The sequence below is a fragment of the Agelaius phoeniceus genome, chromosome 2 (genome assembly GCF_051311805.1).
Source record: "Agelaius phoeniceus isolate bAgePho1 chromosome 2, bAgePho1.hap1, whole genome shotgun sequence".
In the NCBI taxonomy this organism is placed as follows: domain Eukaryota; kingdom Metazoa; phylum Chordata; class Aves; order Passeriformes; family Icteridae; genus Agelaius; species Agelaius phoeniceus.
Window position 1 is genome coordinate 13,990,245 of NC_135266.1, and position 18,549 is coordinate 14,008,793.

General features: G+C 39.6%; 1 protein-coding gene across 1 annotated transcript; it reads right to left on the reverse strand.

The window, feature by feature from the left end:
• Positions 1-3,828: 3,828 nt before the first annotated feature.
• Positions 3,829-17,895, reverse strand: EIF2S3 (eukaryotic translation initiation factor 2 subunit gamma). The gene is made up of 12 exons (XM_054628155.2): positions 17,686-17,895; positions 15,344-15,407; positions 14,759-14,886; positions 14,532-14,653; positions 13,152-13,246; positions 11,777-11,935; positions 10,444-10,578; positions 9,446-9,540; positions 8,411-8,555; positions 7,815-7,984; positions 6,683-6,855; positions 3,829-4,574 (listed from the first exon to the last, which is right to left on the reverse strand). Exons 1-12 carry the CDS (start codon positions 17,752-17,754, stop codon positions 4,511-4,513), a joined length of 1,419 nt encoding a protein of 472 aa, XP_054484130.1. The 5' UTR covers positions 17,755-17,895; the 3' UTR covers positions 3,829-4,510.
• Positions 17,896-18,549: the final 654 nt, after the last annotated feature.

Genomic DNA, 18,549 nt, shown 5'->3' on the forward strand with positions numbered 1-18,549 from the left:
CAGAAAAATGGAATTAATTTAAGATCCCAGTTTCTGAACACTTAAAGCACAAGCTCACCTTCAAGTGCACAAGTGTCCCAGCAGTGTTGACAGGACAATCTGTGTGCCTGAAGCACACAAGTGGATGGTTCACAGGGCTGCTTTTAATGCATGCTAACAGAAAATGAGGTAGGAGGCAAGGAGCCAAAACCATATGGAGAATATGTGAATGCTTGTGATTGCTGTGGAAGGACTAATTATACCCCCATACCTCTTTCTGGTGTGAAGTATGACTCCATGTTAGATTTTTAAAGGATTAAGTTGTATACAATTACTGCCAACACAATAAAAATGGGAGACAATTTAAAGAAATAAAAATTGTTGCTAAACTTTGTTATCAACAGCATTTTGTCTGTAGCCAAGAAAAAGTACAAAAGATTATTCTATTTCTGTATGCCCAGTGCTAGTCACCAAGGTTAAGAAAAAGTGCTTTAATAAAAACTTGCAAAAGCTGAGACTTAACTCTGTTGTGTGGTAGTTGGGATGATGTTGCAAATGAGGTATTTTGAGATACATAATAGATTATCTAATCAAATAGATGATTAAGCAAAACCGGGAAGAGAAATGAGTTCAGAGAACCCTAAGGTGCATTTGCAGGAGAAAACACTTTTCAGGTCTTCATTGAACAACAAATAAATGAAAACAACTAAATATAGAAAAGAATAATGTTTGGCAGAGGAAGGGGTTTTCTAAATAACATAATGAATCCAGTCTAGTATATTGGATTTCTTTACAAATGCCCACACAGAGGCAAAAAGGGAGAGCTGCTGCCCTGATTCATGTGAATCGTTAGGGTTGTGTAACATGAGACTTAATTAAGTGAATCTTGATTTTTTTCCTCCCAACTCTACTGAAATAATCAAAAAACTATACTGGGCTTTAGAAAGAAACTGTTTGAACAGAAAAGTTTGTGTTTTATAAATGTATAGCGTGAAATTTCTTAATGAAGCCTTCCTCAACACAAGTAAATAACACATACATTAACATTACTTCAACTAAAATATTTCAATAGTTTTCATCTGTGTTTGAGCACAGTGTTCTAGTGCCTTGTTTTATAAAAGACATTGAAGAATATGTATTTATTTAAATATTTGAGGTAATTCCTTGAACAAGATGTCTGTTCCTTGGTAACAAAACTCTCCTGCTAATTTGGTTTCTTCATTGCATATATAGTGCCCATGTTAGGAGTTCTTGTTTGGTTGGTTTTTAATCCTTTCAGGGTAAGAAAGGAGAATTTATTTGCATTCTTGTATCACTTACACAGTTTTTGACTATTGCAGCTTCTATGTTCTTCACCATAAACCAAAATTTCTGCAGAATTGGTTATTCTAGATGGGTTTTTAGTCTGGAAAATATGAAACATGCACTTTTACTACACCACTGGGGTGGACTGGAGATGAATGGAACATTGGATGAGGACGTACAGATGGAGCTTTAGAGAAACAAAAGCAGCAACACGAAGCCAGAGCACATTAGTAATTTTAGCACCGTGGTAAGTGAACATCGGCCACTAAGGCAGCTGTGCCAGAAGAACTGTGGCAGTGGAAGAGCTGATGAAGAAGGAGCGGTGCTCACAGGGGCTGGGGATGTCAGGAAAAGGCAGCTGGACGTTGTGGATGCTCACAGGAGCAGGAGGAGCTGGGACCGGCAGTCGGTGTTTGCGGTGCTGGTTAAGGGAGGGCGTTGGGAACTTTATCAATGTTTAGCCCCAGCCTGGCAGCAAGAAGTGACCCAGAACGGCAGGGGCGGCGGAGCTGGGACTTTACACCGGCAGAAGCACCGATGGGAAAGGGGGCGGGGACAGAAGTTTAAACCTTTCCTGCAGGCAGGCTGGAGGCTCGTCCACATGACTCAGCATAGAAAAACAGCAGGAACCCTTTCCGCAGCAGTGAGCTAGAAGGAAGCACTTTTCAAAGTGCTACAAAACGAATGCAATAAAAATCTAATTTTAAATTTTTTCTGGATTTCCTGTATAGTAGGACCAAATCAGCAAAGGTGTTAACTGAAATACCTTTCAGAATAAAATCTGGTATTTGGCTGGAAATGGCATTTCCCAAATACACAGTGAAGTCTCAGAATAACTACTGACACACTTCAACTTTGTACCACTGCACAAGATATCTACATTTGTGTACCCAACCCATTAGAAATGCAAATGCACACCTCTGTTCAGGTAGCTGAATATGACCTTAAGAGGGTAAAAAAATAAAATCACTCTGAAGTAAATCCTTGGTAAAGTGAGAAAGCTCACAAGGCATCTGTCACTATTTTCATCCCAGCCAAGATAATAAAAATAATTTTCAACTTCCTTAGCTGTACATGATATTGCCTTCTCATATTGCCTTCAACATCTCAGCAAGCATCACAGCTCAGTGACTGAGGGGGTGGTACACCCATCAGCACACAATGTATTTGTACTTACACTGTTCACACTTGTCTCCCCAGTGCTGCAGAGACATGTTCCATGTAGTCAGGAGTCTCAAGATCCCATTACTTAGCACTCATGTCAGCAGTCAGAGCTTTCCATTAGAGGAAATCTAACATTTTGGTGGCAGAAGAACTCTGCATGTGATCTGCCCCCTAGGCCCTCATCCTGGTGTGACAGGATATACAGCAGGGTAGAAAGAGGTGATCCTTGTGAGAGCCTCACCCTGCCTGGAAAAGCCAGGGGGAAAGCAGGTCAATGCACAACTTCTGCACGATTATGGCACTGGTGTTCTTTAAATTGCAGATCAAGAGAGACACAATCTCCAAAATATCTGAATGTCTAAAAATGTCTGTGGGTGCTTAACCAGTTTCTCAGCAGCTTTTTGCATGTGTTTCATTAGAGCCACAGGTGCAGTGCACTGAGAAAGGACTCTGCACTGAATTTCTCCCTGGAGCTGCTGCCATCCAAGCACTCTTCTGTAGCTTACATTCTCTTTCATGCTCATCCTCCTGCCACCAGACTAGGCAAGGCTCAGGTTTATCCAAGTTTCTAGAATTCACAGCTACAGAAAGGAGTTGCCAAAGCATGGAAGATGCAATCCTTGAAACAGACACATTTAAGATTGTAGATTAGTCAAGTACCTGGAGAGTCAGAGAGAACTACAGCTGACTCCTGATTTGAAAATGGAAAAGCACTATTCAAAAATTAATGTATTTACTCTCAACACTGTGTGAGGTAGTACTTTACAAATGGAAAAACTGAGTACAGGAATGTAGACAGAGTAAGGGAACACAATATAGTGCAAAATCAATAACAAAATGCAAGCTGTTTCATCAAATTCCAGTTTGATGAGTGAAATCATGTTTACCTTTAGAAAGCCCTTGAAGATATTGAAAAAAAACAAAACCAAGCTTTGAAAACACGCAGTACTTTGTACCAAAATATGTTAAGTAGCATAACTTGCTAAATAGTATATAAAACAGCTAGAACTATGCATATTAGTACAAATGAAGAAGTGAAATCTAAATGGATTAAAGTATTAGCACCCTACAGTAAGTTTATTACATTATGTTTTATCCTGAGGCATGTGATTCAGAATAGCTAACAAAAGTGGTTTTATACCTTTTTTCCTCATCCTATTCACAATTCCACCACCATTACTCTGCCCCCACCCCAAATCATCCCTTTCTACAGCCACTTCCTAATATTTTATATTTGCTCAACAAAATTTAAAAGTCGTTTCCCCCTACTGTATAAATAACTCCCAGGTCATTCCCACAGAGTTTCATGATGACACAGTTATGTTCCAATTAATCACATTCTTTTCATAAATCCATACTAAAATAGGCCAAAACCAGTACTGACAGTTCAGATCCAGTTTACTTGTGGTTTTTCTGGGGGGGTTTAAGAAAACATGTAGTAATATCAGAAATGACAAATTCAAGTCAGTCAATATTGCCATCCTAATTACAAAGTGTAATACTTTAGAATCCTAAAATCAAGAACCATAGAAACAAAGAAATAAAATTTTTTGTTGGTAACAGTTGTCTAAACAAAACAAATTGTGCAGAAAAGGTACTAAGTCTTCCAAGAAGAGTTTGCTTGCTTTTAATTCTTGTACTTGAACAATCATTGCAGTCTTTTGTTACTCAGAAAAACTGTATGAATTAATGAAAATAAGCAATATTTTATTTCAATACCAGATTTATGGTTTGTGTGTTACACTGGGGCTGGTTTGACTGATATTAAACAGATATGTCTGAAACACAAAGTAACATAAATTAGACATGCCATGAGACATGTACAATTAATTTCTACTAAAAAGTGGATAATGAAACCCACTTCTATGCCAATTCTTTTACACTTTTAATGGTGATAGTGACTAGTATTTTAGTAAGAGGGTAAAATTCAATAAAAGGTACGAGGACAGCCATACAACTCAAAGATACTGTTTGCACAGCTTCCAATTCCACTGTGAAAATACACCCCCTCCAAAATAGAAATAGGCACTTCATCTTGAAAAATGAAGCACTCTTTTGTTCTTCAGTCATCATCAACAGTTGGCTTGATTGTCACTCCTCTTCTGATCTGACCCCAACCAATTAAACTGAAAAAAAAAAAAAGGTTTATTTTTACCAGTAGTCAGAAATATCATGTATAAGTCAACATCCTTCTGTCCTTCTTATACCTTCAGTTCTTACATTTTGAATTTTCTACACTTGTCTCCCACCCAAAACATTCTACGAGAACAAACCTGCTTAGTGGAAATACAGAATAGAAAAGGGTGAAGGACAGAGGACATTTGTGACCAGCTGAGGGTGTACTCCTGAACAGAAGCTGAAAATCTGAAAGTATTGTAACTTATGTTGCACTGTTGGATGGTAAATCTATGCACAGCTTGATCTCTTTCACCTGTGTCTGAGGTGCTGCATTACTTTCAAAGAGAAATGACAATTCTGTGAGATTACAAACAGCTGTAACTCTCAATGGTAGCCTGTGATGGTAACTCAGCTCTTGGGTGAGTGCTATTTATATTCAGGAAAATGAAGGCCTTTTTTATAGCCTCAGAAAAATACACTTGCAAAAAAAAAATTCAGAATACATCCATTTCCACAGTCAGTAGGTATTTCATATTATTAGTAAAACTGTGTTGAAACCTTTCCAATTTCTGGTGAGAAACCACATCTCAATTTACCTTGCAGTAGAGCCTGTCTTGGGACACCAGAAAAGAAACTGAAGTTTATCAGAGCAGCACTTCCCACTTTTTATTACCATAACCATAGGTCTTAACTTGACCATCTTTGAATTCAGTAGTCCTTGGAATCACTGGTGTATCCCATTTGCTGTTTAACCCCTCTCTATTCCTCTGTATATTTCCTTTTTATTTTATACCTCTTTTTAGTCTTGGTTTATGAACTTTATGAACTTATGAACTCAGGTTGCAAGTTCCTTTTCACAGTACCAACTGTATATTATCTTTACTGCAATTAGGTCTTATTATGCAGGTTTTCCCAGTTTGGCTTCTTTCCCTTTCTCAACTTTCAGTGTCCTTATATTGTCTTTATCTTTTTAATACAGCATAGGAATCAACTTTTCAATAACTAATCTTTACAGCAGGCTGCCACTATTTGCCCACCACATAATCCAGAGACAGGTGGGCTTTTGGGCAAAATTTGGTCAAGTTTTTTAACTAGGAAAGAATCTACAGAAGCAACAAAAGACACATTATTTGCACAGGCTATCAGTCTACAGCTTAAAAAAAGGGAAAAAAACCCATAATTTCTCCTCTTCCTTCTGCTTTACCTGACTTAATTTGGGTCCTGCCTTTTTTTTTTCCCTCCTGTTCAAGACATGTTATCTTTTGCCTTGGGTTTTTTTTCAGAGAATAATCTCTTTCCTAGTTTGTCATCTTGCTCTGAGACAGCAAGGACTAAATTCCTGTCTACATTTTCTTGTCAGCTGAAAAAGAAACATGCATCCATGGATATTTAAAGCTTGGTCCCTTTCCATACAGTATAGACTTGTAAAAATGGCTGTGCTTTCATACTACAAGGGCTGTGCAGAGCCAACAAATCAAAAAACTCTGATGTTCTTATCAATCCAGTCTAATGAAACCTGTGACAGGTACAGGATGTGTAATGATGTAAAGAGAGTCTGGCACTGCAATAAAGCAATTCTGTTCATCATTTTCAGCCTCACATTTCATATTTGTAATTTGAATGGCTCAATCCAGTTGATACTTTATTCCTTCCTCTGTGCTCATAGTACACAAAACATTCAAACATCCTTCCTCTGTTCCCCTGTTGTAATTTCTAGGTTGCACTAGAAATCACATGCAGCTCCACAGCTAGAAAACCACTGAGGTGTGCATAAAGATGGCTATTTGGCTTCACATGGTGAGAATTTCCCAACCCCTCTGCCAAGATTCCCTACTGAGCTCAATTTACAGCCTGGCAGTTTGGGCAACAAACACAAACCTCAGGTGTTTCCTTGGCTGTTACCTAATAGATACCCTCCCAATCGTGGTGTTTGTTTAAAAAAGAAATAGCAATGAAATTAAGCATTCCACAACCATGGTGCCAATGTGTCAGGAGAATCCAGAAGAATTTTTAAAACAGACCCACACTTACCTATTCTAGTACAAAACCAGATCCATGTATTTTCTTGTTAACAATGTATCAAGCAAAGTTCCCTACCAACTTTGCACCAACTTACCGCCAATGCTTCTCAACTCTTCGACTCAGAGCAATTTTTTCTCCCACTTCTGTGCATACAGGGTTAGTTAGCACAATCTTCCCCAAATCAGCCTTTACAGCACTGACTCTCCCTCCAGTAGATAAGGATCCTATGTTTACCATTAGAACTTCATTCTTCGACAATTTTTGCACCTGAAGACAGACATACAACACTCTGAAACCTAAGCTTCAGTACTAAAAACAAACAGCACAGACAGTACCAAGTCATCTTCTGTTACCTTCTTGCCACAAAAAAAGGTACAGCTGAGAAATATTATAAATATACACACACAAATTATGGGCAGCAGTGTCAGTAGATACAAGTTTTATATGCAAAAGGACAAATACATAAAGGTGTTGTACATGTAGTTCTGAGGTTCTTGGTATGATGTACTTTCTTGGGATTGATCTATATTTTCTATAAACTATGCTGATGATTTCATATAACATATTAAAAACACAAACAGAGATATTGTTACAACCTGTGATGTTATACAGATTATTTACCAGGATGGTGTATTTTCATTTCGCCTATGCCTACATTTAAAAAAATTTAAATAATTCATTTCACAGGATAAGAGAGCACTGAAGCACTTTACTCACTGTTGCATGAAGCAGTTTATAATTTTAAATGCTAACAGGGGAAATTATGATCTTTTAGTTCATTTGTGTAAAACAGATTGTGTTACACAAGTTTGTCCTGTGCCTCAAGGTTAGTTTTTTTCAACCAGAGTATTTCAAAAATATTTAAACTTTAAAAAATTCTTCAGTGAAAAAACCTACAAAAAGCATGTCAGGAGGAAGTAGATCAGTACCACTGTCAAACTAATTATTGCACAATTGAATGGGATGATAGCAAAAGAAAACAACTGCAAGCATGCTTAGAAAAATACATAATATGATACATAAATACTTTATGCTACTTTAAACTACTGATATGAATTTCTACTCCTCTGAAAACCATTCTACAGTATTAAACAAGCAGATAAGTTTTGTGACAAGCTTCTATCAACACTGAGACAAAACGTCTACATGTGATCAAAGCAATATATTCATTAATGAAAACTAGCACAGGAAGCAAAATCAGTGCAAACAAAAGAAGGGGCACAGACCTTTGCAGCTTTCTTGTCTCCTTCAGTGCGCACGCCCAGGAGTCGCCTCAGCAGGAAGTAGGAGATTTCCAGCTCTGTAAATATTTCTGGCAGGGCCCCAACTGCACCAAGAACTTGGCCCACCATGCGGTCAGCCCGGCACAACGTGGGGTCAATCTTAGTGCCAACACCTACAGCACAACAAGGGAGTCAGGAGTAACTGAGAGGTAGCTGTCATTTCTATGGGCTAAAATATTTGAAGGTGATCTTAAAAAAAAAACAGAGAATGTACTGAGAATTCCCTACTGCCTGAACAACACTTTCAGAATGTCAGCAAGACTGTCAGCTCTGTCTAAACAGATGGAGAAATATTCTGCTGTTAAAGCTGGTACAGTTTACAGTGCAAGCTGGTCTGCACTGGCCAGTGACATTCAAGAAAATTATTTCATTCTTAAATATCCATTCTTCACACCAACCCTGTCTCTCTCTACACATATGAATTATCTAAAAATGCTCGTGGTATTTTTGTTAATTACAGTGAAATTCATTGTTGAATGAAACCAAGTGTTTTCAATAAGCATGAAGAAATGAATCTTTTCATAAGACAATATTCTTACCTATAAGGCCTCCTGGAGCAGCATATTGTAGATCATTGTGTTCAGCAAAGAGTGACACAATTTTGGAAAAGATTGGCTTGCACATGAGTTTGCCTTCACTGTCCTTGGACACAATACCAGGCCTCACCTCAATTTCCTGGCCCACCTAATGACAAAAGTGAAAAAGTGTTTAACTGGTTATTTCACAGGAACACAAAGCTGACTAGTCACAGATAAGACTTACATATCCCAAAATCTACTTTTTATACGAGTCCTTGGTTCTGGGCTACTGTAGAACTTGCAGGATTTCTGATGAACTGTTTTATGCAAATTGAGCAATACTTACAGCAAATATAACATCTGATTTTCTTTTCAATACAATTTGTGAAACTGCTTTAACAAAGATCCTTATCGGCAATAATTCCAACAATTAAATTTCAGTTTAATTTTTAAACACTGTATTTTGTTTAGAAATATTTCAGCTTTGAGAAAAATTGAGTTAATTCAATCAGTGTAACTGATTGACATCAATATACTGCAAACCAGAGAAAGTACAAGCTGTATAAATGTTTGTTCTCCAGCCTAAAAAACCAGTTGTTTAAAAGTTTCTGTCTATTACTAGCAAGCAAGCAAAATAAAAAATCAAAATATACAGAACACTTAAATGGGAAAGTGGGACCTGTGAGAACCCATACACACTTTTAAGGTGCTTTTAAAGTTCTTTTGCTCTCCTCTTCCTGACAATAATTCAGCAAGTGGAAGTGGTAGGACAGGAAAAAAAATAGCTCCTTCAATTTTTGTGAGGGATGAAATCTGTTAGCATTATTAGCAAACATTAAGACTACAATAGTATATTTTAAAAAATAAAACCAGTGCTTCTTGTTCTGGTATTTTAAAACTGTAAAGTGAAAATGAAGTACAGATAGAAAGGATAAGTGCCATGTGACTGTATTCAAGTCTTTAAAAAATCAATGATATAGATACATTTTGTAGCAAGTGTGGAAAAACTCTACACATTGTCATTACAAATTTCAGTCAGGAAAGAGAAAAGTTTACCTTTAAAACACCCTTTAGAATACTGCCACCAGCAACACCTCCCTTAAGGTCATCAACTTCACAGCCAGGCTTGTTGACATCAAAAGATCTAATTACTGAAAAGAAGAGATCATGACCAGGTTTATATTTATTATCGGGTTTTTAAACAATGTCTTTCTTTAGCAACTTTGACTGTGTCTGTTTTTATGAAAGGATACACATATTTATAAATATTACAAAAACAGATCAATAATTTACTCCAATTTTTAGGCAGACAGTTAATTTTATTCTCAAAATCATTTTAACTACTCATATATATGTTTCATAAGAATTTTTTTGCATAGCAGAAAGTAACTTAAAGATCTAAAAAGAAAGCAATGATCAACCATTTTAAAAAAACCCTGTAATATTCACAATGTTAATTGTGAATACACAATGTTAATTGTGAATACCAGAACTGTTTTAATGTACTCATAGCTGAACACCATAACCTTGATGTAATTTTTATGGTCAATTTTTATACATTTATGCAATATAAGACTCCCCTGGATTATTGGAAAAAAAAGGCAAGCAAATGAATTCCTTGTAGGAACTGCATTTCATGCTGGACAAGAACTGAAACTTTGACAATTACAACCAGGAAACAGGAGATTAATACAAAAGATTTAACCAAGCTACCCAAAAATTTTCCATGGAAATAACTGAATTATCAAATTCAGCTTGCCAATATTTTGTTCAATCAAAACTAAATTCATAACTAAAGGGATGTTTTTAAGATACAGACAAATTTCTCACTGTTATTGCATTTTAGTGCTGTCATATGCACAGAATATACACAAAACCAACTAACAGTGAACAATCAATACAGCTCTCAGAAGACATGCAAGTTTTAAAGAAGAGCATCCTAAATACTCCTTTTAAACCCACCTGTGTTTAGGGCACTCAGCATGTGCTATTCTAAGTGTAGAAACATTCAGAAAATGTCTGGCCACAAACACCCAGGCCTGACATTTACATACCAATGAGCCTCGGTTCGGATGTGAAGTCTCGCAAAGGGACGGGGATTTTCTTCACTATGTACTCACAAACCACCTCTATGTTGTATTTCAGCTGTGCTGAGATTGGAATTATTGGAGCTCCCTCTGCAACTGTGCCTAAAACAAAAATCAAGTTCAACATTCAGCTTTAATGTGACCAAGTGTTCTGTCCTTGTCAAAAATACGAATCAATTTCATGGCATGTTCTATGTGTATTTTCCACAGCAACATCAGAGAGCATCTATCCCTCCCTTCAACATTTTAGCTCACATAGCCACATCTACTTTTTGAGGAATTCTGAAAGTGTGGAACATAATCTTCTACTCAAAGGGAGAATTCACTTCCTACACTGTGATCAGAAATATTTTTAAGATTTCCTAAGAGAGGTCATTTCTCAGTATGGGATACAGCAGAGTTAATTTTAGAGTCAGGTTTCATTATGACAAACTAAATTTCTTGTTAATTTAATGATTTATGTTTTTTCAAATTTTGCAATACAAATACATATTTTAGAAAAATCCTTATTTTACAGAAGAATGCATTTAGTAACCCAGGTTTGTTAGACATCATTAGTTTTAATTATGTCTATGTTCCTTGTGATAACTCCAGTTTTCAAACTCCAAATTTACACATCAAGCCACTCTGACAGAGTTATGTACAGCTTCTGCAAGGCAACAATTATGAATTACAGGGAAAAAAAAAAAGAACAAAATGGAAAAAAAGGAAAAGAAAGACCCACTGGCAACTTCTGATGGTGACAATCTAGCTCTGCAGCTTGTCACATGCCCCACCTACTGCAGATAAACAGGGAAAACAGTGGAAGCTCCAGGGAAAGATAAAACTCAAATCACTCTAAAGGTGAGCAGACCTTTAGAGAGTAAGATAACACTGCCCAAACTGGATTTGCACAGACAGATGAAAGAGCAATCTTTTGTCATTAGTTAAAAAAATTAATATATTTAAACCTAACAAGTACACCTTCCTTCTCTCCTGCACTACCGTAAAATCACAGTGCAATCTCTACCAAAGAAGCACTCCAGGAAGAAATCACAAATCCACTGAAAGCTACTATGTACGGGTGACTGATGTTAGTTTTACATCTAGAGCTCTGACCCAGAGCCATAACACTGTTGTATGCAAGCAGGCTGAAACAGGCAAGAAGCACAACTGCCATGGTCTAATTTTCACGTTAACAAACCATGTACACCTGCATTGCCCAAGATAAGCTTTCCTATGAACATACAGAAAATCACTGTGTCCATGTGTCAACACTGAATTTCCACCACTTATTGGATTTCTGCTCCTGAAAACTTACCTTGTACAAATGCAAGAATCTGTTCATACTGTTCTTTAGCTTGGCTCTCTTTCACCAAGTCAATCTTATTTTGTAGAATCAAAATGTGCTTCAGTTTCATGATTTCTATAGCAGCTAGATGTTCTGAGGTCTGAGGCTGAGGGCATGACTCATTACCAGCTGAAAGAAGAAAAGTGAGTGGAATATAGAAACTATAAAGATAGATAAAACTCCTACAGGTAGAATAGCTACTTCCATCTACTATCACTATGTAAGAAAAATTTAAAAAAGAAAAGTCAGTTGTCTCTCAGGAATCTACATATGAATCACCAAGTCAGTAAGCACCTCTTCTCCCCTGTAGCTGCTGGCTGTAGCCTCCACACAATGCAGGACAGATAAGAGGCTGCCAGAGAGGTTCCCCCATCCTACCTGCTCCCACTAGGAACACCCACCCAAAATATCCAAAGATACCAACACCTAACTTGGCTTACTCCATCCTTTAGCTCTTCAGATATCTGAGCTGACTGTAGCGTAATACACAAATTACCTTTCAAGAAATACCTTAATTTTTTCTTAGTAAAGTCGTAAAATACCAAGAAAAATACCAAGATCCCCAAACTCTGCTATAATTCAATCAAGTATGTGAATAGGGCTGCTATCAGCATGGTTTAGACTTCAGCTAAGAAGCCATCATTGGCTGATGTGTGATTATGGTGGTTAATCTTGCCTGAAGTTTGGTCTATCACATTTTCTGGAGATAAACATGCAGAAGAAATGATAGCTCATCATCTGTCTCAGACTTTAAATTACACTATCTGAAGCTGTTTGTTTCTTTTGTTGACATATCCTATCAAGGTAAGAAAATTGGTATGTATCATTACAGAACACTAGAATGTTCTTCATAGAAAAATTCATTCTATTCATTTTCTGTTGCTTGCAAATCAGAGCAAAAGTTGTCTGGATTATATTAAATCTCCTGTATTTAAATTTTGCTTATATTTATCTGGGCTACTGTTTGTACTGTTGTTTGTGAACTCTACTGTATGGCAAAGACTACATGCATATTTAAAGGAAACTGAACCTTCAGAGAAACTCAAAATGCAGCTAATCTGCTTCCATAAAGTGATAAAAATTTTACAGTACTATATCACTAGAGGGTTTTATATTACCTATCTTCTATCAACAGGGCCAGCTACCAGACTAGTGTGTATGGATAGCTGTGTTTAAAACAAACCAGCTTGTTACAGTACATTACCACTGTAGCACCACTTTAACACATCTTAAAAGCATTCACTTGTTTAAATTGCTCACCACATCCCAGGAGATTTTAAAGCCCATATAAAGCTGCCTCATGCTACTACAAAACAGGGCTCTGCTTTTGGGTAGCAATCGTTACCTATCAACAGCAAAGCTGCATCCATTACTGCTGCACCGTTCAGCATGGTAGCCATCAAAATATCGTGGCCAGGGCAATCCACAAAAGAGACATGCCTGTTGCAGGAGAAGGTGAAAGAGAGATCCAAAAGCCCATTACCAACAATTCCTCTGACTGATTTATATCAGTGATTAGCCAGACACAGAAGTATCCTTAAAATAGTATTTTCAAAAAAGTTCGGAAAGAACACAAATGCTACTAAACAGCTACTGGATACTTTTTCTGAGTTTTCAGATTTAATTCCACATGTCCACATTAAGTACCTCTTTAATATTTCACCAATTTACTCTAAACTAGATTAAATGCACCAGGATAAAAGCCCAAAATCAAACCAACCCACCACCACTAACCCATGGGATTTCTCTTAACTCTTTTAAAAGGCACCTCCCATTCCTCATTTTTAGGAAACTATGCATCTTTAATTATATGGTTATAACTGCACTTCAAATATTTGTCTACAGACATGATGTTACATTTCCAACCTTATGGTTTTACTGTGCAGACTAAGACAGTTGATTCACTATATGCTTTCCTGAACCTATCTAGTGAAGAATCCTTGTTCTTAGTGGCAGGCCATCAAAAAGCAAGGGACTAATGTGGTGCTTTGCTGATGATGTTAGGAATCTCCTACAAGCAAGTAACCAGTAGAATAAAGAATGCAAAGCTTTTAACCAGTTGTTTCACAATGACTGCCTGCCTGCCACACTCCAACAGAAATTAGTACAAGTGCTCTGCTGGAGTCTGACAAAAGGAAAGACATATGGTTACAGCCCCACATGTACTGTATCATAAACATAAATTAAGAATCTTGTACAACATTCTTCATGACTACTCTCATTTGAGCAATCATTGTGCAGAACCACATAAGCACTGCATAAAAACTGTGCTACACTTTACCAGAAATCAAGTAAATAAAGAACATCTGGCCTCCAGTGAGAGGCCTGATCTCACATTAGGCATCAGACTTTCATATATTCATTTAAAAAACTTTGGAAACTCTGCCCTTAAGAAGAAAAAGTTCAACAAAGATCACCTTCCAAAAGAGATTTTAAAGATGTGTTTGTGAGGTCCACATTAGCTCTCAATCTGCTTGGTTTAAAATGTACTTGTATTAATAGCAGAAATATTTAACTTCAAAGTCCTGCAAGTAGCTGAGACCAGCAGACACAGCTGTGCTGTACCATGGAGTGCTCACCACCACAATGAATTCAGTTTAGACAATGCCTCAGCCCAGGGTGCCCCATCCAAGAATGTACAGTCTGCCAGAACCCGTTCAGCTCAATCCTGTTTTCATACAAAGGCAAGTAAACACCATTTATTCCAGTAATTTAAAGCAGTTACCTGACTAGTTTAAAGTTCCCTTTGGTGCCAGGAATATCTGTAGGGAACTCATCTGGGGTGCTGCTTCCACAGGATCGGTAGCACTCTGGTCGAGAGCAGCTTGGATCATCCAGCTTGTAAATCTGATTTTTTAAAATTGAAAAAAGGTTTAATTCCTCAAGGGTTAGTTACCTGCAATCTTACATCCCCCATGAAACAGAGCTGCTACACTTACAGCAATGACTCACCTTTGCATTAGCATAACCCAGCTTGATTGTGATATTTCTTTCCAGTTCATTTTTAAATCTGACAGTATGAACTCCAGATATAGCTTTGACTACTGTCGACTTTCCATGGGCTACATGACCAATTGTACCTGTGTTTTAAAAGGAAATGTTTGTCAATAAAACACAGTTTAATTTTGTGCAATGCTCCACAACAATCAATACACAATTACCCCAAATTCTCACAGACAGTAAGTCCATGTGGTATACATATGGAATTTGTAACAATTTTTTGTTTAAACAAACAAGACCTGAAATTGTGCTCCCAATGGACAGATCTTTGCATTTTAATGAAACTCATTTCAATCCTTTATTTCAAGGTAAAACAAATTTTGCTTTAGCAACTATTCCCCAGGCCATTCAACTATGCTCCTGAAGTAAAATTGGTGCTTTTCAAGTCAAAAGGGCTGGACAAGTCCCTAAAACTACTATGTAACTGTTTCTGTACAAATTTCTTGAAAGTGTTACCACACAGGAACCATCTGCTACTGCATGAGCATCAAAGAGAGTCACCTTAATGCACCCCTCTTTTTTATAAGGTTATTTTACCTATATTAATTGTTGCTTGTCTGCTGATGACTTCTGGTGAAAGAGGCGTCAACTTGGTAACATCCTGTACAAGGGAGATTTTAGAATTTATTCATCTTGTATTAAATGTTTAGAAAGATAAAAATTAGGAACTTGAAAATTAACTGATAGTTCTATTCAGCAAAATCCAGTTATATTATGTGCATTCCAGTCTTGTAAGTGTGTGAAATACGTGTGAAAAGTGAACCAAGTCCTGCTTGTGAATCAGTACAGGCTTCTATTCAAAACCCTGACTGTAAATCAGTCTTGGCTGCAAAGTGTTAAAGATGGGAGTAAACAAAACAAGAAACCTCAAAAGAAACTTTTAACAAAACACCCCAAACCCCCACCTACCCCTGAACCTAAATTACACATAACAGGCAAATTCATTTTCAACAGTCTACCTGACAAACTGCACTAATATTTTATAAACAAAGCTTTGTCAATACACAGTTGTTTAATTGGTGTAAGGTTTCACACAGCCAATATGTAATTACAACGAACACTTTGGATCAGTGGGTCCAGAGGTTTCTTTAACACCATGGTTTTTTATTCTTTTTAATGGCTATTTTTTTCCTCAGATACTGTTATTGCTGCTTAAGGTACCAGATAAAAATTCTGCTGTCCTAAATAGTCTGTTGTGTGAACTTATTGGTAGCCACTGGCAAAACAAAAACCTCACAAATACACTCTGTATAGATAAAGAAACAATTCTGAAAGAGTTGTTTAGGTTTTTTTAAAGCTGTTTGACCACATAATGGACAAGTGTTGAAATCCACTGAAATGCTCCTCTGTAAAGCTAATATCCATCCTGCATTGAATTCATAGGGATGAGCCACTCAGTTCAAGCAAAGATTCATGATGCCAGAAGAGTCCTCGGTGCAGGACAAAATTTAAGATACAAATAATACAAACATTAAATCACATATTGTTTACACTGTTACATGAAGGCTCTGTGCAAAGTGATCAAACACATCTGTGTAAAAATGTAAGCTCAGTCATTCTGCTCTCAAGTATGACATGAACAAAATGTTCATCTTCAATACAAAGCAAGTTTTGAACACCTAAGACACATAATTAAATTTATATTTCTCATATATCGAACTTAAAATGACTTCCCAGCGATGGGAACGCGACCTGCAGATGGCACCATGTGGCCGGGCGACCAGAATTTCAGTGTGATGCAATTCCTGCCACCAGGAGAATTCTTCCTGGTGCACGAAATCATGCACGCATGGAGGTTTTGCCTCTGGTATAAGACAGGTATAAAGCTATTGCTCAGCAAGAAGCTTCCACTCAGACACAAGCTCTCAAGGGCCGGCAGAACAGGCCTTAAAAAGAATTCCTGCTCATGTTCCAGCCACTCTCTGTCTGTGACTTTTCCAACTAGGAAATGCCATGGTCAACAATGACAGGAAGAAAAGAAACTATCTGAAATAACTAACATGCTCGTCATAGGGAATTCCTGTGCTCAAGCCCAAAAAACAGTGAATATTATTACTGTAAAGACAAATTAGCTGCTCCAGTTTAAACACCGGGGACACAGCAGCAGGATTTTTGACTATGTACATTATAATACACTTGAATTTGAAATATACATTACATATACACTTAGACTAGCATGCAAGTGTAATAAGTGAGGCAGCCCAGGTGAGATATTTAATAGGCAAGGCTGCCACAGCAGGAGACCACTGCAACTGGCTGCAGTGGTAAATAGAACTGGTAATTCTCGGTAGTTGTTAACAGTTGAGAAAATTTTCTTGGCCAACCAACCAAGACAGGGCTGGTAGCGAACTCCTCGGGCTTGCTGTAGAAAAACACCTCAAATTCATGGTTCTACTTCGGAAAAAGAGAAGTCTTTAATACCATAGAACAGGTCAAACCTTACACGAGGAAAACTGCACCCACCAGTGAGCCACAAAAGCTTCAGCCGCGCTGGCGGGAGACGGAGCCGCTGAGCCTCGCACTCACGGGCAGGAGAAGCGCCTCGCCCGGCGCCCCACACCCATCAGGGCCAGCAGGACCAGCTCCCTGCTCCCTGCTCGCGTCCCCTACCCTCGGCCCCCGTCCCCCTGCCCTCGGTTCCCGTTCCCTGCTCCCTGCTCGCGTCCCCTGCTCTCGGCCCGCGTCCCCCGCCGCCCGGCGTGCTGAACGCGGCTCCCCGAGGCGCCATCGCCTCCCGCGCCCCTCGGAGCGCATTGGCCACAGTGGGGCCCAGCAGAAGGCTCGGAGCCCCTCGGGCCGCAGCCCTCGGCCGCCCGGCCGCCCCCGCCGAGCCCCGGGAGCCCGATGTGGCTCCGGGTCGCCCCGCGGGCGGCGCTCACCAAGGTGCCGAGATCCTGCCGGCTGAGGTGCGGCTGCCCCAGAGTCACTCCCGCCTCATCCCCCGCCATCTTGGCCCGAGTAGGAAGTGAGGAGTCCCACGCGGCCGCCTGACCGCCGGCTCCTCTCGGCAAAGCCGCTGCCGGCCCGCAGCCTCCGGTCCACAGCGCGGCACCGGCCGGCCCGGGAGCGGACACCGAGCTCAAGGACAAACAGCGATCAGCGCCAGCGAGCCTCCACTGGCTCCGTGGCGGAGCGGCCACGAGTCAGGCGCGCCACCGGGCAGCCCTGTTAAGGACCCCCGGTCGCCCTCACGCCGGGTGATGCAACCGGGGCCTGCGGCGGGGCCGCGCGGCGCGCGCGGGAGCGTGCACAGGCGGGAGCGCGGCCGGCGGGTACCGGGAGCGCGGGCACGGCGCGCCTGCGGGAGCGCGCAGCTCGGCCCAGCCGGAACCCGCCGGGACGGACGGCCCGAACACTCCGCCAGGCCGCGCCGGTGCCGTGCAACGCGGGTGTGGAACAACGCCGTGGCTGCGGGAAGGGGAGCGGGCCCGGTGAAAGGCACACCGACGGAAGGCGGCTCACGGGGCCGGGCTCAGGGTTTGTGGCTGTGCGGGTTTATTTGGGGTGTCCCGGGGGTGCGGTGCAGAAAGGCACCCGGGGGGAGGCCCGAAGCACGGTGTCCGTGTATGTACCGAAAGGAGCACATCGATCGCGGAGTCCGCTTGAACAGTAACGTGTTATAACCTGTGTTATACGTGTATTATAACCTGTGTTTTAACCTGTGTTATAGCATCTGTTATACCTGTGTTACAACCTATGTTATAATCTGTGTTATAACCTCTGCTGGCCATCGGCATGCGGAG

Coding starts and splice junctions, on each gene's coding strand:
- EIF2S3 (XM_054628155.2), bottom strand. CDS start 17,754: ATGGCGGGGGATGAGGCGGGAGTGACTCTGGGGCAGCCGCACCTCAGC. Junction 15,408..17,685: donor GGCAGGATCTCGGCACCTTG/GTGAGCGCCGCC, acceptor TCCCTTGTACAG/GATGTTACCAAGTTGACGCC. Junction 7,985..8,410: donor TGCTCCAGGAGGCCTTATAG/GTAAGAATATTG, acceptor GTTGTGCTGTAG/GTGTTGGCACTAAGATTGAC.